The sequence below is a fragment of the Leptonychotes weddellii genome, chromosome 2 (assembly GCF_054177405.1).
Source record: "Leptonychotes weddellii isolate Sample4059 chromosome 2, ASM5417740v2, whole genome shotgun sequence".
Taxonomy (NCBI): domain Eukaryota; kingdom Metazoa; phylum Chordata; class Mammalia; order Carnivora; family Phocidae; genus Leptonychotes; species Leptonychotes weddellii.
Window position 1 is genome coordinate 105,254,783 of NC_138370.1, and position 24,006 is coordinate 105,278,788.

General features: G+C 32.8%; 1 protein-coding gene across 7 annotated transcripts in view; it reads right to left on the reverse strand.

Moving 5' to 3' along the window:
• Nucleotides 1–24,006, reverse strand: part of RAP1GDS1 (Rap1 GTPase-GDP dissociation stimulator 1) — a 154,886-nt gene that overhangs the window by 36,506 nt on the left and 94,374 nt on the right. For 6 of the 7 annotated variants that reach the window (XR_014142932.1, XM_031023516.2, XM_006729084.3 and 3 more), the window contains 2 exons: nucleotides 20,298–20,444; nucleotides 7,303–7,431 (listed from right to left, as the gene is read on the reverse strand). Coding sequence is in view for 6 of the 7 variants with exons in the window: in XM_031023516.2 (XP_030879376.1) it covers nucleotides 7,303–7,431; nucleotides 20,298–20,444 (276 nt within the window). In the remaining variant the exon portion in view is untranslated. The remainder of the gene's footprint in view (nucleotides 1–7,302; nucleotides 7,432–20,297; nucleotides 20,445–24,006) is intronic. The other variant, XM_006729085.3, reaches the window with a different exon arrangement.

Here is a 24,006-nt window from a genome sequence, read left to right on the forward strand (position 1 = left end):
CCCAACGTTCATAGCAGCAATGTCCACAATAGCCAAACTGTGGAAAGAGCTGAGATGCCCTTCAATAGACAAATGGATAAAGAAGATGTGGTCCATATATACAATGGAATATTACTCAGCCATCAGAAAGGATGAATACCCAACTTTTGCATCAACATGGATGGGACCAGAGGAAATAATGCTAAGTGAAAGAAGTCAAGCAGAGAAAGTCAATTATCATATGGTTTCACTTCTTTGTGGAACATAAGGAATAGCATGGAGGACATTAGAAGGAAGGGAAAAATGAAGTGGGGGGAATCGGAGGGGGAGACGAACCATGACAGACTATGGACTCAGAGAAACAAACTGAGGGTTTTAGAGGGGAGAGGGGTGGGGGGATGGGTTAGCCCAGTGATGGGTATCAAGGAGGGCACGTATTGCATGGAGCACTGGGTGTTATACGCAAACAATGAATCATGGAACACTACATCAAAAACTAATGATGTACTTTATGGTGACTAACATAACATAATAAAATTAAAAAAAAATCAGTCATACCATGCATCTTTTTTTTTTTAAAGATTTTATTTATTTATTTGGGAGAGAAAGAGAGAGACAGCAAGCATGAGCAGGGGGAGGGGGAGAGGGAGAGGGAGCAGCAGACTCCCTGCTGAGTAGGGAGTATAAACATGAGGCTCGATCCCGGGACCCCGGAATCATGACCTGAGTTGAAGGCAGATGCCTAACCGACTGAGCCATCCAGATGCCCCACCATGCATCTTTTCTGACCACAAGCCTATGAAATTAGAATTCAGTCACAAGAAGAAATCTGGAAAGAGCACAAAAACATGGAGGTTAAATAACATGCTACTAAATAATGAATGGGTCTACCAAAAATCAGAGAAATTAAAAATTACATGAAAAAATGAAAATGAAAACACAGTGGTCCAAAATCATTGGGATGCAGCAAAGGTGGTTCTAAGAAGGAAGTTTACAGCAATACAGGACTACCTCAAGAACCAAAAAAAATCTCAAATAAACAACCTAACCTTACACCTAAAGGAGCTACAAAAAGGAGAACAAACGAAAGCCAAACTCAACAAAAGGAAATAATAAAGACTAGAGGAGAAATAAATGATATAGAAATGAAAAAACAATAGAACTGATCAATGAAACCAGGAGGTGGTTCTTTGAAAAGATCAACCAAATTGATACTAGGAAGACTCATTAAAAAAAAAAAAAGGGCCCAAATACCAACAAATTGGACAACTTAGGAGAAAAGGAAAAATTCCTAGAAATAAATAACCTACCAAAACTAAGGAGGAAGAAATAGAAAATTTGGACAGACCAATTACCAGCAATGAAATTATATCAGTAATCAAAAAACTCCCAACAAACAAAAGTCCAGGACCAGTTTCACATGTGATTTCTACCAAACATTTAAAGAAGAGTTAATATCCACTCTTCTCAAACTATTCCAAAAAATACAAGAGGAAGGAAATCTTTCAAATTCATTCTAGGAGGCCAGTATCACCCTGATACCAAAACTAGATAAAGATACTACAAGGAAAGAAAACTATAGGTAAATATCTCTCATGAATATAGATGCAAAAATCCTCAACAAAATATTAACAAACTGAATCCAACAATACATTAAAAAAAATCATACACCACAATCAAGTGGGTTATTCCTGAGATGCAAGTGTGGTTAAAACAATCAATATGATACATCACATTCCATAAAGGATAAAAACCATATGATCATTTTAATAGAAGCAGAAAAAGCATCTGACAAAGAAAGAAATCCATTCATTATAAAAACCCTCAACAAAGTAGTTCTAGAAGGAACATATCTCAACATAATAAAGGCCCTATATGAAACACCCACAGTCAACATCATACTCAATGGTGCAAAACTAAAAGCTTTTCCCTTAAGGTCAGGAACAAATCAAGGATACCACTCTCAAGACTTCTATTCAACATAGTAGTGGAAGTCCTAGTCATAGCAATTAGACAACATAAAGAGATAAAAGGCATCCAAATTGGTAAGGAAGAAGTAAAACTCTTAGTATTTGCAGATGACATGATACTATACATAGAAAACCCTAAAGACTCCACCAAAAAACTACTAGAACTGATAAATGAATTCAGTGAAGTAGCAGGATACAAAATCAATGTACAGAAATCTGTTGTATTATTATACACTAATAATGAAGCAGGAGAAAGTGAAATTAAGAAAATAATTCCATTTACAGTTGCATTGAAAACAATAGAATGTCTAGGAATAAACTTAACTAAAGAGGTGAAGGACCTCTATTCTGAAAACTATAAAACATTGATGAAAGAAATTCCAGACAACTCAAAGAAATGGAAAAACATTCCATGCTCACGGGTTAGAAAAGCAAATATTGTTAAAATGTCTATACTACTCAAAGCAACCTAGAGGTTTAATGCAATCCCTATCAAAATACCAAAAGTATTTTTCATGGAACTAGAACAATCTTTAAATTTGTATGGAACCACAAAAGACCTTGAATAGCCAAAGCAATCTTGAAAAAGAAAAACAAAACTGGAGGTATCAAAATCTCAGACTTCAAGTTATATTGCAAAGTGGTAGTATTTAAAACAGTATGGTACTAGCATAAAAAAGACACATAGATAAATGGAATATAACAGAAAACCCAGAAATAAACCCACGATTATATGGTCAATTAATCTTCGACAAAGAAGGAAAGAGTAATCTAATAGGAAAAAGACAGTTCCTTCAACAAATGATGTTGGGAAAACTGGACAGCCACATGCAAAAGAACGAAACTGGGGCACTTTCTTTCACCATACACAAAAATAAACCAAAATGGATCAAAGACCAAAATGTGAGACCTGAAACCACAAAAATCCTAAAAGAGAGTACAAGTAGTAATTTCTCTGACATTGGCCACAGCAACATTTTACTAGATAATGTCTCCTGAGGCAAGGGAGATAAAACCAAAAGTAAACTATTGGGACTACATCAAAATAAAAAACTTCTGCACAGTAAAGGAAACAATCAACAAAACTAAAAGGCAACGTACTAAATGGGAGAAGATACTTGCAAATGACATATCCAATAAAGGGTTAGTATCCAAAATATATAAAGAACTGGTACAACTTAATACCCAAAAAACAAATCATCCAATTAAAAACTGCAGAAGACACAAATACATATTTCTCCAAAAAAGACATTCAGATGGACAACAGACATATGATAAGATGCTCAACATCACTCATCATCAGAGAAGTGCAAATCAAAACTACAATAAGATACTGCCTCACACCTATCAGAAAGGCTAAAATCAAAAACACAAGAAACAAGTGTTGGTGAGGATGCAGAGAAAGGGGAACCCTCTTGCATTATTTGTGGGAATGCAAATTGGTGCAGCCATTGTGAAAAACAGTATGGAGTTTCCTCAAGAAATTAAACATAGAACTACCCTACAATCCAGGAATCACACTACTGGGTACTTACCCAAAGAAATATAAAAACACTAATTCAAAAGGACACATTCACCTTTATGTTTACTGCAGCCTTATTTACAATAGCCAAACTATGGAAGCAGCCTAAATGTCCATCAATAGATGAATGGATAAAGAAGAAGTGGTATATATTTACAATGGAATATTATTCAGCCATAAAAAGAGAATGAAATCTTGCCATTTGCAACAACATGGATGGAGCTAGTGTATAATACTAAAGCAAATAAGTCAGTCAGAGAAAGACAAATACCACATGATCTTACTCATATGTGGAATTTAAGAAACAAAACAAATGAGCAGGGGAAAAAAAGAAAAAAGAGAGACAAACCAAGAAACAGACTCTTAACTACAGAGAACAAGTTGATGGGTTACCAGAGGGGAGGTGGGTTGGGGGATGAGGGAAGTAGGGGAGGAGGATTAAAGAGTATACTCATTATGCTTAAAAAAATAAAATAAAATGAAAAAAATTGGGATTTAAAAACTAATTGATTAGGAGCTATGAATATAAGCAGTCTTGTTAACTACAAGATTATCTATAAGGATGGTCAGATGGCCTTTGTGTCTAAGTATCTTCATGTTCTACAGGCCAAATGGGATAATAACATTGGGGTTCTCAACATCAGTGTATCTATTTTCACTTAAACTATTTTTGGAATGGTACTCTGGTACCTGTTACTTCAAGTTAGTCTGATGTCCCCAGACTACAAGTTTTCTATTTTTAGCCTTTCTAGAGACTAAATACAGTCTTTTGCTTACATGGGAAGGGGTAGTTACTATAAAGTGTGGGAAGGGGCTTCCTGGCAGTAATGACCTCCCCACGAGAACATGCCCCTTACGAAGGATCACTTCCACCCACCCCAGAAGAGGACAAGGGGAAGCACAAGAAGTGCCTGGCACAGAGCCTCAACGCCTACTTCATGGACGTGAAGCTCCCAGGATGCTACAACATCACCAGTTTTTAGCCACACAAAAAGGCTAGTTCTGTGTGTTGGCTGCTCCCCTGTCCTCTGCCAGCCCACAGGAGGAAAAGCAAGGCTTACAGAAAGATGCTCCTTCAGATGGAAGCAGCACTAAAATCACCCTGAATCAGTTGAGTGGGAAACTCTCAATAAACACATTTTGGATAAAATAAATTGAAATAAAATGAAATAAAATAAAATAAAACTCTGGAAAGGGAATGAGATTTTAATACCACCAAATTCTGATCCTTCTGAAGATTCCAAAAAGCAAACTGGTTACTTCTTCGCTTTCTAATCCAGGATTTACACATCGAAGTTTTGCTAAATTAGTTACTGCTTGTCTTTCTTCCCAGGTCCTAAAATATTTTTGTGTCATCTCCTCTCCCTTTTTTCTTTTCCCCTTTCCTTATGGATTTAAACCTTTAAAAAAGTATCCCTTTACTGTAGTGTTAGTTTCCAGAAAGAAGTGAAATTAAATACAAGTTTTTATTCTAACACCTCTACCCCTAAATCCTAATATTTTAAGCAGAGAATTTTCTTTATAAAAGATTTTGGAGCCAAATAAAAAGGAAGTCCTATAAACTAGGACTCAAAGAGAACAAAAAGGCACAGCTGCATTTTCCTTTTTGTCCCCAATTCTGTAATAGATTGCACTTAAATTATTTTATATTTTGTCTTTATCATCTTTTGTGAGAAAAACCACAAAAATTTCTGCTGTTTAACACTTTTATTAATAAATTTGACTAAAAGTAACTCTAGCATATAGTGATATGCCATATGCATAGTAAGTAATATAAATGTGATAGGAACTTGGTATTTACCTATGTCAATAATAATAATGCTTTGTGGATTTCTTAACTTATTGCAATAAAACACACACTGGAAAAAGGAAAAGTATTCTGGAGCATATATATTCAATTTCAGTGTTGATGTATAACCTAGCTATTACATGGACATAAAAGACTCATGAAATAAACTCTAAAAGTCTTAGTATGTAAAGGAATATTTCTTTTATCCTTTCATCCTCCAATTGGGATAAAGGCAGTAACAGCTGGAAAGAGACTATGAAATTGGACTAATTGGGTGTATATTCATCTTTTAATACAGACTAGGGAGAGGAGGCTGAATTGAGGTGGTCTATGCACTTTCCCAAAGAAATCCTGATGCCTTAACATAAGCAACTCACATTTAATGGTGTTTATGTTTCTGTTACCAAGATTAGGACATTATCAGGGATTATAGCACGATTTCTGTTTTATTTCTACAAAGTATACCAGACACAAATTCCTACAATCCATTTTAATAATGGAAAACAGTATCTTGTAAAACAATGAACGAATCTTCTTTCATTCTTGGTCTTACGTGAATTTATGAAAATAAGATACTATGAAAAAAAAGAAAAGCAGGAGAGGATAGAAAACAAAGACATTCATAAATACCAGGAGATGACCCACTGAATAAGAATGACTTTTAACACTGTGCATCAACTGTACTAAAAAAAAAAAACAACAAAAAAACCCCCAAAGTTCCAGTCTCATGAAAAGAAATTCAATCTAAACATGCTGCTGTTCTTTAAAAAAAACAAACAACAAAACTGACTTTTAAAAATTAGCTGTGTTGCTGTTTTTTTACAAAAAAAAAAAAGACTTAAAAATTAGCTCTGATAAATAATCTCCATTCATTTAAATTTGAAGCATTTAAAGTCTAAGCTAAAGAAAGTACTGAGATCAAGATTTTAATGTGTAGTATGTAAGAACATGAGCTCTCAGAAAATCCAAGGTTAGAGTCCTGGTGCTTCTGTTTATTTATAAAATGGGTATAATTAATAGAATTAATTTGTTTGTTTTAGCTATTATATTTAGTTATGACAAAACATCCCCTTATGGGGACAGTGAAATGTCCCCATAATACAAAATTTATTATGAACGTGGTTCTGGGATAGATTCAGATCAGGAGTTTAACTTTATAAAGAATCACAGGAAGGAAGATCAGAAAGAAGAGAGTACTATTAAGAATATAGAGAAAAATAAAATAGAGAAAAGAGACAGGGGTGCTGGAGTCATCAGTTCTCTTCTCTGTTATGACTGGGCTGTGTTTCCAGTACTGGTCTGTTTCTGTCTGCCTTCTGATTTTCAAGGGTTTCTCATAATTTTTTCTAATGCTGTTATAAATATATTATTATGAAAAAGTCCTCTATCATTTTTTTTTTAAAGATTTTATTTATTTATTTGACAGAGAGACACAGCGAGAGAGGGAACACAAGCAGGGGGAGTGGGAGAGGGAGAAGCAGGCTTCCCGCCAAGCAGGGAGCGCGATGCGGGGCTTGATCCCAGGACCCTGGGATCATGACTTGAGCCAAAGGCAGACGCTTAACGACTGAGTCACCCAGGAGCCCCAGTCCTCTATCATTTTTAGGCATTTTCTAAAAAGGGGAAAAAACCTTAGTCTGTTAGGTTCCTTTTTAACCTATAAACAATTTATATAAAATGTAATAAATTAATAATCCTTTATTTTTGTCCTAGAAATACAATACTTGATTTCAAGACCATCTCTCATTTAAGAATACTAAAGTCAAGTGGAGATCATTTTAAATATTCAACTCTATTAAATAATATACAAGTGGAAACTTTAAACGTTGATAAATAAAACAATGAGGGAAGCAAAGGAGCTCCAATTATAAACAATATAATCATAGATATAATTGGACCTACTTTTTTTTAAACACTGAAGTATCTACAATGCTTCAAAAAAATAATCTACATGGATCTCCAGGTTGTTAACATCTATAGGAAAAGTTATTGTAAGTACATTAATAAGTTAATTACATTTGTGGTTCATGACTAGGACTTACCAAGTTCTGCTAAGTTGCCAAATGCAACAAGACACATTTCTGTAAGAGCTGCATTTTGGCAATGGATGCCCAATAATTTCACTAAGGTAGGTATAACACCCATATTGATAAGCTGAGCTTGAAGGGAATCTGTAAAAAACAAACAAACAAAAGTGTTTATGTATCAAATGAACATGAGTAAGAAGAAAGCACCTCTTATTCTCCCTATTGCAAACTCAATACTATTTCAATTACAGTAAATAAGATTAAGTCCATCCATACAATTGTCTGAAAAATCTTAAAACATTAGTTCACAAGAGTTTTGAATCTTTTCAACGACTAAAAGAAATTTAGAAATGAACTCAAATAACATGTCAAAACATAATTAAAAAAAAAAACAGGGTCGTATACCTTTGTAGAGTAGGCTTTAAAAATTTATAAATAATTAAACATTACCATTGCTAGTTATGTGAAAAGGTTAGACAAAGTAATATTTGTATTATAGGAAAGCAGAATATACGAAAAGCATAGAAAAACAAATTTAATAAAGACCAAGAGAAGAATCTTAGAATCCCTTAAAAACAGCTGCTTCATAATAAAGAATGAAAAATATATATAATACACAAAAATCATTTTGATTATTTGTAGCAGAATGTTCTTCGATGACTGCTAGGAAGGAAAGTAGTTTTTACAAGGAAAAAATGTGTTACTTAAAATATTTTTCTTTTCAAAGTTTTAATAAGAGTGACAAGCATTTTAGTAAAGAAAAGAAAATTTGGCTTGAGAAGTAAAGAGAATGAGATCAATATGCTTTGTCATCATTGCTTGCCTTCATTTTCTAAGAAATTGATTAGTTTTAAAGTACTTAACAGGCCTTGGATTTCCACAATGGCTCTTCATGAACAAATTATGACAGAATACCTGTAGCAAAGCTGAAGGTAAATAAACCAAATGAAAATCAAAAGTACTGCCTCTTACAAAATGCTAAGAAAGATATAAACACTTACATGCCTATGTAAAACATTATTACTATTAATAACTTTCATCCAAAGATACAGGAATGCTTTCAAAATTCTGTTTCCTTTGAAAATTATATGCCATTTTCAAGCTAATAATTTTCTCCAAATTCTTTTTAAAGTTACCTACTGGGAATCTAAAGATAAAAATCCCATTTATTACAAACATTTTCCTTAAAGCATGCATCCTTTGACAGTTTGCTTACTAATCTCTTCATCACTCTTTCTAGTTCTTAATCAATTGATAAGGAGGTGGTTGGGTGATTATCAGATAAGAACAAGAAGGTGGGTTGAGCTGCCTCACATTCCAGTTGATTATATGCCTGGCGGTCTTTGTAGTCAATTTTTCCTGCTTTTAGAATAAAGTATCAAGGGATAGCCAACCGACGCTTATCACCCTGAAAACTGATGAGTGGGTAATTATGCATACTATCTGGTTCAATTGGGGGGGGGCCTATAACCAAAACAAGAAAATAGGCCTGGGAAAAAGGGAAGTTTACATTTAGAGTTCAAAGAGTCTAAAACAATTTCAAATTTTGCAATGGAATTATGAAATCTGGTCCAAAAAGAGACAGAAATAAAAGACTATATTCAACTAAATGATTTGTTCTTATGCCTTTAATGTTAAATATTTTTTCTTACTATACAATTCAGCAATTGATGAATGATTCACAGTATCTGTATTATAAGCAAATTACTTATGTTAAAAGGTATAGTGTTACGTGTTTTATCGGCAGAATACCTGTATTATGGTTATAGTATTTTTAACGATCATGCACCAATAAGCTTTCCAAGTCAGAAATTATTTTGATTACTTACCAGTAAAGTTCCTTATTATTGGATCACCTTTGCAGATCTTTGTTCTTTAGCAGTATTTTTAAATTTCATTTATTTATTTACTCATTTTGACTACCTCTTCAAATACTGCAGAGCTGTTGAATCATTAAGTTTCAGGTATGTAAGCGTGAGCACTAGCGCATGCATTGAGTGTGAGTCAAACTCCACTATATGTCTGCAATATATGTAAGCATCACACACACCCCCTCAGTACTGTTGGCACAAACTATAAAAATCCAACAGTCCAGGGACATCAGAGAAATAACAAATTTTATGGAGATAACTCAAGAGGAGAATACCACTTAGAAGATGATGTTCTTCACATTCTCCTAACTTGGCATCTCTACCACTTCCTTGGACTGCTTTTAAGGTATCATGAATTTTGGTTCCAGGGAAATGAGGGACAAAAAAAATAGGAAATGTTGCATAGTTTCATAAAATCTTTGGCATACAAATTGAAGCAGGAATATTTGAAATTGTGATAAATCAGGAGAAAAAAGAAGTATAGCCCAACGGCATTTGGTGTGAATCACCCTAATTCATGAAAATCACTTTCCTTTGGGAAAATGTGTTTTAAAGCTACCCAGGAGCCAAATTAATTGTATACTCACATACAACACACATACCACACACAAGTAAAGAGAAAAATTATATAGTCATCCAATGGACATACTCATTTTTGATCACTTGGGTGCTTTCTTTTATATCCATCTCTATGAGGCTAACTAAAACAAAAATTACACTCAAATAACTCTAAAGTCTGTTCATATCAATTGCAGGCAAGTCATTCTCCTTGGATAATGAAGGCCCAGATGAGGAAAAAAACTTTACTCAAACAGACTGATACAAATTTTCATTTCAAGATAAGCAGGCATCCTAGAACATGGTTCTCAAAATGGGGTCCCCAAAACCCTTTCAGAGGATCACAAAACCAAAACTACATTCATAAAAATACCAAGATTTTATATGCCTTTTGTACTTTACTGATATTTACACAATGGTGCAGAAACAGTGGTGGGTAAAACTGCTGGGGCTTTATTATCAATCTAGTCAGTGGCACCAACTTCTGTTGGTGGTCATCATATTCTGCCCCATCACACATTCACAGTAAAATAAATGCTATTCTTCTATGCAATTTTTTTAATTTCGCAATTTTTTTTTTAAGTAGGCTCCACACCAACATGAGGCTTGAACTCACGACTCTGAGATCAAGAGTCACATGCTCTACACACTGAGCCAGTCAGGTGCCTCAGCAATATTTTTTATTTTGAAAAGTTATTTTTCATAAAAATACATGGTAATGTGAGTTATTATTTTAAATGCAATATTAAATAATTTTTAAAATTGTCTCCATTTTAATTTCTAATATGGTAAATATTGATAGAGATGGCCCATATTTATAAACAAAAATTCTATAGGGTCTTCTTCAATTTTTAAGTGTCTAAAAGAGTCCTGAGACCAAAAGTTTAAGAACCACTGCCAAAGGATTACCTAACTTCCATAGGAGATGGAAAACAAAACAAAACAGAACATGGAATAGAGATTCTGAAATTCAATGATGTGCTTGGCAGATGAAATAACAGGAAAAGAAATAAAAATTAAAAGCATGGTAGGAATCCTAGATTTTGGTGTTTGGATATTTTGAGCAAAATTACATTAAGCACCTGAACATTTTATTTTGCTTATTTGAGCAGAAACTCTGCTTAAGCCTAGGAGAATATTCCATGGTTGGGTCTGTTTGCCTATTTCAGTTACAACTTAGTATGTTATCAATAGTTTTTTTTGGAGGGGCAGGGCTAAGTAGGGGTCCTGTTTGTGTGGAATAAATTGGTATTAATTCTTATTGCTGGAAATAAATGATTAAGTTTAATCACTTTTTCTTATTGCCCAAAGAAAGCTTGTGAGTGGATTTCAAAGGATGGTAGGTGACACTCATTATGGATGGTATCAGGAGTATGACTTTTAAATCAGAGACTAACTGGAAGACATTCTTAGAACCAGATATAGTTCACATTCTCTAGAATTGAAAAAGTGAAACAGTGCAGGACTGAGAATTTTGGCATCCTTCAATGAATACCAGCAACTCCAGGGGAATGTTTATCAGAGCTCAACAAACACAATTCACAAAATGCAACCCAGGCTTGTACAGAGCAAACACTTACGTGTGAAAGACAGTCTTTAGACAGCACAATGTCATAAATGTCTGAAGACTTTTAAAGAGTGCTCCTGACACACATCACAGACAAATACTGACCAAAATACAGAATTACAAAATATCAAGATGACACAGGCCCTACATGATCTATGGGGAGGAAGAGGAAGAAAGGCACTGAGGGGGTGCAATACAGATGCATATACAAAGAGATATAAGGCAATCAACGCATGCGCTGGTGTGAACACTTACCTACCTACATTTGAATTTCAATGGTTCCAAGTTCTTCAGGTCACACTCATGGAAACTCCAAAGAATGGAGATCTGGAGAGAAGATCTCAAGTTGAAGAACCTTTTTCCCCCTGAGTTTTAAGTTTAATGTTTAAAACATCGGTATAGATTATAGGTCCAGAAAAGAATCCCAGTAACTCAACTGAAGTTACGTTGATCAATTACTATAAAGAATAAGTTTAAGAAGACTGCAACACATGTTTACCTTATTCATAAGAAAAGGCCCTTATAGACAATATTATAAGATTATTAAGCTTATCAGTAAATAGGACTTAATGATGAAACTGTCAAAAAAAGATATACACAATTCAAAATACATAGTTTCTACATTAGTATGTATATATAGTATGTATACTATTCATACTATAAGGAGTACAATATTCCTATTTACAGGCTTGCATAAAAACCATCTACAATCAAGTGAATTATCTACAGTTGAAACAATAAACACAAGCAGATATAAATCTTGATGAATTGTAATACAAATTAGATAAAAGCCATTTGGGCATAATAAAGACTGAAGAAAACTGCCCCTGACTAATGGCATATATATATATATACTTCCAAAAAAGGACACAAAAATTAAAAATGATGTAAAACAGTGAATAGAAATGTTAAGTTTAAACAAGTTGTAGTGGATTAAATAGTGAAAAGTAAACTGACTTTACAGCTGCCAAGAGGATGATTCGTAGTTAAAAACTTTATACATCCACATGTGCATGTACACAGTTTTTCAGTTACTTATTACTTAATATCTTTTTGTTTGGTCAGGAAAGTGGAGAACTTTTATCTAAACCTAGTATTGAGCATTTAAAAGTAAAAATATTTACATATGTTTAAAATTAACTTCAAATCAAGCATTTTAAAAGCCCTCTTTAAACAAAACATGCATTACGTGTTCTACACCCAGATTATCCCTATAATTTGAACCCCAGGTTATACATTTTAATGACAAATAGTAATTTCAATGAAAAAAAAAGAGAGAACCAAAATTCATTAGCACTGAGAATACTGGAGGTTTAAAACAACACATGTACACAATTCTTGTTTTCTAACAGTTAAAAAATAGAAAAGAATTCAAAAGTTTCTTCTGAAAATAAGAGTCTCTAAAAGAGCAAAATCTCCCTTTTGTAAAAGTTTTAGAGATAATGACAGAATTACGAGTGAGTATAATGTAAAACAATAGCAAAAAAAAAAAAAAACCCAAAGCAAAATCACAAGAGAAAGGAAAAATGTTTTATTATCCGTAAGAGACCTACCCATATACTGTTCTCAACCCAATGACACTTAGAGTGATTATGTCTTAATCTAGTAGATAATTTTTTTCCCCCTGGGCTCACTTCAGGTTAAATTACTACTACAGATCAGCTCTTGTAATGAATACTGCTACGAAGGAAATTTCTACAGATGTGTCTACTCTGATTAAAGGAAACTCTATGCTTTCATCTCAGAAAGAAACTGGTCTTTTAAAGATTAAGACTTTTTTGTTTGTTTTCTTTTAAGATGACTACTGCCAGCCATTGCTTAAGCAGCTCTTAGTGGGAGAAATATATCCTGTCTCTGATCTCAAATAGCATTGCTGAAAGAAAGGCCATATCCATGGATGCATTAATTTAAACCTACATTTTTGCACAGCAAATTAAGCTCAGTGCCATGTTAATGTACATCTCAACATGTATACCTTACAAACATACAGAATTTAAAAACATAAAAATTCTTTGTTTTACAGAAGGATTTACTGGCTTAAAAAAAGAAAACAAATAATACTAGTTATCCTGGAGCATTACTATTATTAATTTAAAATTACATGGAAATTCTTTGCAACACACAAACTATGTTAATAAGATACATTACATAACCAAAAGATTTCTGATTTCTGGCCAATCCCCATTTTTCAAACAGTATTTACTTAAAAAATTTTCATTTAACAAAATATAGGCAGTTTGGTCTTAACTGGATTTTACTTGTAGTTAGAAGACAGGATTACTAATTTTTATACAAGTGATTCTACATATGATACTTCTCTGCCTTGAGTTTTTCTCTGAATGGCTATTTTAAGTAGTCCACATTGAAGATGGACTGATAGGTGGCCAAAATCCATTATTCATCTCTGGCTTTAGCCTTAGCTCTTGGAAGGCCAAACATCTGAATACTTACTTCAGTGTTATTTCTGGCACCTACAAACCTGTACATGGTCAATAATCATGGGCTTGATACCATCATGTTTCAACTGGTGTAGTAACATCAATAATAAAAACAAGGCCTAGTTTTCAGTTTTACTGTTACTATCTAAATATTCATTTTTAAATTTAGGTAAGCATTCCATATATAGAGAAAATCTCCCTATGTGCTTCATATGCAGAAATTCTGTCAGTTGAAATGTAAATGTACATTTATATTGCAATACTTAGAATGTGACAATAACTAATGATGGTGAACAAACTATACAAATGTAAAAATTAAATCAAGGCAGAAAAATAGAGATCAGATTACCTATCCTCTTTAGAATTTACAACATAAAATAAATGTCAGGAGCTGTTTTTAATTTTTAGTTACTTAATTTCACTCAGGCCATGAATCTTCCAAAAAGAAGTCCAAATTGGGAATTCTTTATATCTAGTGATGATGAATTAAAATCAGAAAGCCAACCCTGCCACCTCAAATTTTTACTATGAGGAAAATCTTGAAAATAATATTCAATAACATCTATGATTAATTATCTTCAATCCAGACATAAAGCAAATAAAGAAAGAAAAACATGTTAGAGAATAAGGAACCCCAAACATATTTTGCTGCTCTATTGCCTTCAGTTAAAAATTGGTATCTATTTAGTATCACAATGCTATATGCACCACTATAATCTGATTTTAAGAAAATCTAGGAAGCTGAAAATCCTAAGTATTGTTTCTGTAATATAATGCCAAACTTTAAATCATTAATGAAAAAACTATAACAATCATTTCATTTTTTTGTCATAAAATTTCAGATTCTTGCATTCAGAAGTTCATTCTGTAATGGTCAAAGCTAAATATTAATGCCACTACTTGACCATGTGGAATTACACCAAATGTGCATTTTGTACACTTCTACTAAAATCCAAGTTCTTAGTTTATCCATTAAGTAACAGCATTATTATAGCAGTTTTTTGGAAGGATTATGATGAAAAGCTAAGCTAGTCTTATAGGTCAAATTTAATAGACCAAATTAGCAGGAGGCACAAGAACAACTAACCGTTCTGTCATTCAGTAAAACAATTTGTTTAAAATGACATTTGTAGCAGAACTTCTTGAGCGCAACCTGGCTGAGTAAATTTGAATGCTGTTAGACAAACAGTAAAAATTCAGAAATTTTTTACAAAGAGAAAACAGTAAATAAAGAATTACCAATATATGTTTTTAAATCCTAAAAACTTCTCAGCTGCACGATAAAAGTTTTTTAACACAATTTGTTTAACACACTAGAGTACTTTAATTTGACAAACTAGGCTTCAAAAGATGCAAACTTAAAAGCACATCTCCCAGGCCTTTTAAACAAGGGAAAAAAATGAACAGAAAATACACTGAAATGATATATTGGAAAATTAATACAATTATGGGAAAAAAGACAATACGTTACAAAGAAAAAATTTTACATTTTGATTTTTTTACCTTAAAGTTAGGCAAAAAGTTTTTAGTATTTAGGAATTATATGTAATTATTAATTAGCTTGTACCCATAGTAAATAAACTGTGGAAATAGTTCCTCACTTATGCAAAGCAAATCATTTTCTAAACATCTAATATCTAGGAAGTATTCTTTCTTACATGTAATAAAGTAATACCAAAACATAAAAATAAACAAGTAGCTCAGGCGAAAGTGCTCTTAGTTTTTCATCAGGATTATTCCTTATTAATTTCTATTCTTCCTATTTTAAGTATGAAGAAAAAGTAAGCCAAGTTACAAGACTGAGGTCACCAGAAAAATGAATAATAGTTTGATTAAAATTGTGAAATTGTTGCTATTGGTTGAAATGAAGGTAGCAGCTAAAATTAATTACATATTAAGTAATCTTCTAGTTACAGAGAAAATACTTTACAGGCCTATTTTAAACAACTGAATTTATGTACGGGCTGAATACTTAATTTCAATTGTTATGCCCCAGGTAATAAACCCATGCCTTTGAGTTGCATTTCCTCAAACACAGATGGCCTCCCTTCAAACAGTTCAGTTATCAAGAGTCTATACAGCAAATACATGTGAGAATTATTATAAGAGTATCCCAGAGAGATTTTAGGAGCCATAAAAAAAGAGAAATTTGTCTTTCAATAATAGGGAGCTATTAAGATACTAGAGAAAAATGAGCTCTATTTGAAAAATCATACATATAAAATTAAATATAGATCACATGTATACATATATCGTCATATCCTCAAACTGATATCCCAAATATCCAATATATATCATGTTCCTCATCTATCTATATATATATATGACATATATAATATAGGTTACATGAAGAAGCGAGTCATAAACTGTGTATATTATGTTAATCATTTTAGAAGGAAACCAATTTTTCCTTTCTTGATGGCATGTTTATTTCTTCTATTTTTCTCTCTTATGGCACAGCTTATATAAAACAAGTAACTTTAGTCCTTACTTTAGTGCTTACCATCAATAATTTTCTTAAGAATTATAACAGACTTCTCCCTGTATTTTATTACTCTAGCATAGGTATATTAAGAAAAAATTAAATTCTTAATTACAGAGTTTTCCAAGAGATATTTACTGATTAATCATGGTCATCACGGTTATTACATATTACATGTAAGATAATAAAAATGGTGAAAAATTTTTATGAACAAGGTGTTAAATAACTCTGGTGCTTTGCTTTTGATTCCTGGTTTGTTTCCATTCAAATTGCAGTCAACTTTCAAGTATACATGTGCAGATTTTTTGTTTGGGGATCACCTATGGTAAATTTTTCGCACCATCATCAGGATGTTTTCAATGCCACTTTCTGCTACTACAATGAACATGAACAGGGAATATCAAGTAATATAGTGGGCAAGAGTTTGTAATGCTTCTAAATTAATAAAGGAAATACATTCCAAAAACCCATTTTTCTTCCAAGTACTGATTTTGTTAATAAAAAAATTTTAGACAATACTAAATATCCAGAAGTCAATAAATATTTGCCAAACTTCTACTATAAGCTAAAACAGTGTTATGTTTGAAAATAGATCTGAACAAAATTTTTAGCCTTCGCTGCTATGTTTTGGCATTGGGCAACCAAAGCTAGAAAAAAAGATACCCAAGAAACTAATGAGATAAAAATATCTGTAATAATAGGTCTGAGTTTCTTGTTTATGGATAAGTAATAAATAGATGAAGAAAATATAGGAAGCTCAGCATATTTCCTAAAAACTGAGTATCAAATTGTCAACATGCTTTGCTCTAACCACAACTGTCAAACACTCAGACTATTTTGGAGAGCCACAGAATTGAAGAGTGCTTTTCTGCCATGTGAAAAATAGGTATGATTTTTCCCAAAAGGATAAATTTTAAATGATTTTTATTGGAAAAAATTTTTGTCTTATTCTATTTAAACATGATTTTATTTATATAATATTATGGATACAACTTTTCTGGCTAAGCAATTATAACTTTCTCTATTCAGATATTCCACACTTACCAGTTTGGGTATAAAAAATTGTAATTGCTTCACAAATGGGGAAATAAAAGAATATACCCAGCTCATAGCTTAAAAGTGTACATTCCAGAGCCAGTTCAAAAATTATAAAACTCATGAACCTTGAGTTTTATATAGTTTTATCAAAGGGTACAAAAATACCTTTAGCACATACGTATTTTCATAATATATCTGTCTTGCATTTGGTTAGGAATTTTTTTTTATTCCCTATTTAATGGATTTAAAAATTGGATATGCTCACAGTTGTCTACCAGATGGACAGGAAGATAAATCTTAAGTCTCAGTCTGGTGTCAATTTACTTTTAGGACTAATATACAATTTGAAAATATTATCATCAAAGAAACTATGTTGGTGGATCTTTGTGACCATTTTCAGCACTCTCATATCTTTATATTTAAAAAAAATTATCTGTGAAGCTAAAGCAATAACTTCTTATAAGTAAGGCTTAAGTTACTGGGGCTGAGGACAGAGTTAATTTTTCTGGTAGAGTAACAATTTATCACTCAACTATTCTATTCAGTTACTAGCAGAGGCTTATGTACTGAAATTCAATAGTAAATACACATAAAAAGGAACTTCATTTTCCAGTGCTAACAAAAACGCTTCCTGAATTTCAAAAGGCTCTATTTTTTTTTTTTACTCATCTAGGGGTACACGATCAATATCAAATGATCTGAAGTTAGCCAAAAAGACCTAATATTTAAGTAGGCAAGTCTTTAAACACACATTTTAAAGAAAAGAGTAAGTAATCAACAAAAACAATAATTATTTGCAATAATTATGTAAAACGAAAAGAATATAATTTAAGTTAAAGAGTATTATGGAGAAAAAGAATCACTTCACAAACTATGATCCCCATGACAGACAAATGTAAATGCAAGCAGAGGAAAGAAGATAGTTAAACATTTGGCACCTGTTTTTTAAAATACTAAAGATAACTTTACTTCTATTTTATCTAATAAGTTTTGAAAGCTTCATTCCAATCACAGTTTTAGAATGATGGAACAAAAACACTTCTGCTCCAATAATGTTCGGAGAAAAGTTAATCAAGGTTTCTGAAGTATCTAAGTTATTTGTTGATAATACTTGCATGCCAGGAAAAAAGCCTACCCTCAACAAAACAAATATATTATGCATTTCAACTGTGGACTCTGATTGTTGTTAATTATTTCCTTCTCAATACACATGTCTACATATTGTGATACCCTACTATACGGACTCAAAGGAAACCTCAGTCTCCTCTGGATTAGAATTAGTGATATTTTTAAAGACCATTTGGCCATTTGATATGCTTTTGTACAGATCTTTGAACAACGGTTTTCTCAAACGACAATGAGTTTAAATCCATAACAACACTAATTTTTTTATATCCAAAGCTGCTCTAATAACTTCATGGCTAGTTTCTTTCATTTATCTTTCTAAACCATTCTCCCACTTAGCATCTTGTCCCACTTTCTCAGGTGTCCAAGAGGAACACCCGATGAAGATGGGTGTCCAAGATGTCCCAAATGAAGCTAAAGCAACACGAACAACTGGCCAATGATTTCTTAATGCAATTCAGATATGTGTGCATTATGGTCAAATTTCAATTATTTAGGAACTAGCTATTCATTTTGTGGATTACCCAGACTCTCATTTCTGTTTCTCCTGTTCATTTTCTCTTCAAAACTGATTCTACCACAGGGGAAAAAAAAGTAGTGGTAGCTGACCCTATAAAGCTACCATTTGTTACTAGCTTGAGTTTAATAGGCTATCCATTTGACAAATAAAAACTATTTCTTACTATTATTGGAAATTTAAATTCAGAGGTTATCTGGTATCCTCTGTATAGGATGTGACCTGAGGACACATTCTAAGTTTAGCTCGTACAGTGCTAAAAAAGCACATGTAATCCAACATTTAAAAATCAGGTGTCACATGGAAAATTAGATTTGCAGCTTCCCCCCCATCTCCAAATGAAAGATATGGCAGTATTTGGCCAAAGTGCCATTAGAAACTACAGAGTAGAGGAGAGTAGTGGCCCTCCCTGTTCAATGAGACAAGGGCTGCAGTCCTCACTGTTTGTGGTTGTCCCTAACACCAAGGCCAAATGCCAGTAGCCATTGATCATCATGTTTATCTTTTTTTTTTTTTTTTAATTATTGAGAATATTTCTTTGGACTTGTGACTACCAAAAGTGAAAAATGAAAAATATGCCTAAAGGTCCATGTGTTTCTAGAACACATGAAAGTAAAGAATGATATTACATGTTCAAAGTGCAAATAAAATATGTCTCTGTCAAAGACTACAGCTTAAGATGCCATTATAAAACAAACCACAGAAAGATATAGCCTAGAAACCTATCAGAATTTTTGAGTGTTGGATCCATGCTGTAACTCATATGATACATTTACTGTGACATTTAAAAGTATAGTGAAGCTTTCATATCACCATTTTTATGTTCATTTAATTAACAACCATATAGGTTATCTGAAAATTCTGACATATCATTTGTTGCTAGGTTCTAAGAATGTTTTACAGAGAAAAGAAACTTCTATTGACAAGTACTTATTAAATTTCTAAAATCAGAAACTGCAATTACTCTGAACTTTTTCTAAGGCCAGATTTTATTAAAAGATTTTTTCTATTCTGACGAGTAAATCTAGTATCTAGATAAAATAATCTTACTAATATAGTGTTTGTGTTTTAAAGCTACTCCTGGCATTAATATAAAGTAATAAACATGAAGCTATTTTAAATACTGTTTATTTTTAAAATGTGAGTAAGTGAGAAATATTAAAGCATACCATTATGTTGTTTTGGTTTTTGGTATTAGTTAACATGGGTAACCCCTCAAAAACTTGTCCCATTTAATAAATTAGAACATTCTGTATTTTTGAAACACTGTGATTTAATGTTGGCTAATTCTTAATTTTATATGCCACTTATGAATTCTTTGCTCATAATTTTTCTAAATATTTTTGGTCTGTGCTACAGTAATGATGATTTTTAATCTCCCCCAGAGATAAAGCAAGTTTTCAATTTTGTTTACCATTCTCATTGCTATAGTTCATCAGCATGCCACAAAAGACAGTCAAGAGCTTCTCATTGGCGGGATCTGTTATACTGCACAGTGACCTTAAATGGTCAATTACAATCTGTGCACCACCTGCTTGGTCAACTGCACTTCTGCCCTCATCTGTAAAACAAAGAGTTAAATTAAAAATAAAAGAAAAAAGAAATGTACCTTACAATTTCAAATATAAAACATAACAATGTTATTCCTTACTTAGTGAGTAAGTAGAAAATAAACCTAGGCAGGGCATTAAATATGTCTTTTTGGAAAAACAAAACAAGTAAACATGGAAATGGGGGTGGGATGGGGAAAAGAGACAATCACTTTTTCAGAGAAAAAAAATTCTCCCTGGCATCATATAGGAGCTTAAAGAACTCTGTGTCCTAGGAATGTATGACTATCACATGTGAAAATTTTCACCTCCTCTTTCACAAATGACAATTCTGTGTAAGAGAAAAAAACAGGAACTAATATTTTATAGAATTTTTTTCTCAGCTTGGAAGCCACTAAATATATCTTTCTATGAGTGTTTCTCAGTTATTATCAAAGAAAACCATCTAACTCACATAATAATTCTAGATCACAGTAAGGGTCTTAAATGGCATGTTCCTTTTCTCAATTCTTGCTATTTTATGTTTCATTTTTCATTATTCCCTCCATTCTAGAACACACCAGACAGGCAACATTACAACAAGTGGTCAAAATGATGGTCAGACATACCTTCTGTTATGTATACATATATATTCCATAGAACAGATGTCATTTAACTGTTGGAATATATAAAGAGCTTTAGAATACTTTTTAACCCCTGAAGGTAGGAATGGAAAGAGATGAAAGAAAGAGTATCTGTCTTTCTAAACCTGACTTTCTTCATATAAAAGAAATAGGAGAGCTATAAGTATGAGCCACATATGTAATTTAAATTTACTAGTAGCCACATGAAAAAAAAGAAAAAGAAACAAGTAAAAAAATTAATTTTAATAACCTATTTTATTAAATCCAATAAAACATCATCCCAATATGCAATCAATATATAGATTATTAATGAAATATTTTAAATTGTCTTTTTTGTGATAAATCTTTGAAATCTGAGTGTACTCTACACTTACAGTCACATGTTAATTCAGACTAGCCACATTTCACAATTGTTTAATAGCCAAATCTGGCTAGTGGCCACCATACTGGACAGGGCAGCTACAGAAGCATGGTCTAAAGGGTCAGTAAAAGAAATGGTTCACAAGGGCATTACAGCTACTAAGTTAGTAAATGAAAGATTTTCATTTTTCTAATAAGAAAACTAAAACTAAGGTCATATCTTTATAATTGTTGCTGAATCATATTAGACAATGAAACAATATATATCAGTTCTTATGGTGTACACACACACACACACCCCTCATATAGCAGGGCCTCATAAATATTTGCTTGATAACTTTGAAAATTTTTCAGGAAATCCATACTCAAGTGAAATAACATAATTTTATCCACTTAGCTTTATTGTATTGTTATATAGTTGCAGGACGGGAACCTATACTCATCAGCTAATAAAATCACATTAAACGCCTAATTGTCAGGGTAACTAGTCAGATAAGCCAGCCAAGAACATTGGTCATATCTCATTTAGAAATCTAACATCCGAAGTTCTACTGTCCAATAACATAAGTGTAATGTTGGGCAATTTGTATTGGGATGATGTCAGAGAAAATTGAACATGATGATTACAAATCTAAATGGTCAGACCTTCAATAATATAAATATACAATATATGCCATGCCTAAAATGTGAAGCTTAAATGGTCCTTGATTCAAATTGCTGATTAAATATGGGCTTTCAAAATATAAATCAAATAGGCTTAGGACTTAGAAATCTTAGAGAATTGCTAAACTAAGCCTTAAATTCATGTTCTAGGAAACTAAGACTTAAAAACCTTGTGGAGCCTATTTGCAGTGAATTTTAAAAGCTAAGCTGGCTTCCTACCAACAGTTAACTATTTGGAGCGCCTGGGTAGCTCAGTCAGTTAAACGTCTGCCTTTGGCTCAGGTCATGATATCAGGGTTCTGGGATCGAGCCCCCGCCTCGGGCTCCTTCCTCAGCAGAGAGTCTGCTTCTCTCTCCGCCCTCTCCTGACTCATGCTCTCGCTCTCTCTGTCTCTAATAAATGAATGAAATCTTAATTTTTTTTATTTTTTAAAAGATTATTTATTTATTTATTTGACAGAGAGATAGAGAGCACAAGTAGGCAGAGCGGCAGGCAGAGGGCGAGGGAGAAGCAGACTCTCTGTTGAGCAGGGAACCTGATGCAGGACTCAATCCCAGGACCCTGGGATCATGAACTGAGCCAAAGGCAGTTGCTTAACCAACTTAGCCACCCAGGTGCCCAATGAATGAAATCTTAAAAAAAAAAAAAAAAAAAGTTAACTACTCAGTATTCAAAATATTCAGTAATGTAATAAATTTTTATACAAATTTATTTAACAAATCTGTTCATCATATTTAATAATGCAATAAATAACATAATTACAATTAGAAGGCAAACCACCTATTTATGTTTGAGAACCACAGTGGTTTTCTTCTTTTCCTTTCCTTCCTTCTTCAGTTCCCTTCCTCTCTCCCTCCCCTGTTTGGATTATTTACAACATAGCTCTTCATTCATGTATTATCAGCAGTTGATTACAGAACATAAACTCAGTCTCTGTATTAGAAATTACATTATACCAAATCTGAGAAGAAAAATAAAGCACATATAAAAATAGATATCTAAGCTAAAAAAGTATTCACCACCACTACAGGAATGTTTATGCAGTTTCTTCCTCTCCCCCTTTTTTGACAAGTCATCCAGAGAAATAAGGTTAAAGATAATTTTATTAACATATTTTAAAGAACTGGAGGATGCAAAGGAATAAATGACAATGCTGCATTCTATTACTCTACCAAAACCAGTGAAAGAGTATGTCTTTAAGGGTATCTTACGAATCATTTACAATACATATTAGATCATCTGTCATTGCACAAGTCCACATAAATTGTTCTCCCACAATAAAGGTAGCTCTACAGTTTTATGTTACAATATTAAAATGAGTATTATTACTGTTCACTATTATAAATAATAATTTACAAAAGGTCCCTTATCCTAAACTCTCATATCTCTGAAATATAGGCTGACTTTTAACTCTTCTCATAATAACTAACTCCTAACTTGTGAAGCATCCTGCACTGCCACTTCTAGAAATATAATTTATATCTTAATTTTCCATAATTATGAGGTTTCCAAACACTGGGTCAAAGTGCAGCCCACCAACTCTTTAGGCCCTGCTAGATTCTTTAATGATGACTTGTCATACGAAGGAAGTTTCCAGCACAAGTATGATATTTCTTCACAGTAGGTAAGAGCAGAGCTATAAATCTAAAGAGATACTGCACTTCCATTACTCTTCAGCAGCCAAAAGCAGGAAGCAATAAAACTTGTTTGTCATGGTTATTATGTCTCACAAATGAGAAAAAAAATGTTACCAAAAAAAGTTACCAAGGTGATATTCCATTATCAGGTACAAATTATATAGTAAGGCTGAGGAAAGAACCTAAAATAACCACTGAATACAATCATTGTGACGTGTTACAGTGTATTCTAATTTCAGATTTACTTGTATGTTTCCCCAACTAGGCTCCTTCTCTGTTCTGGGCAACA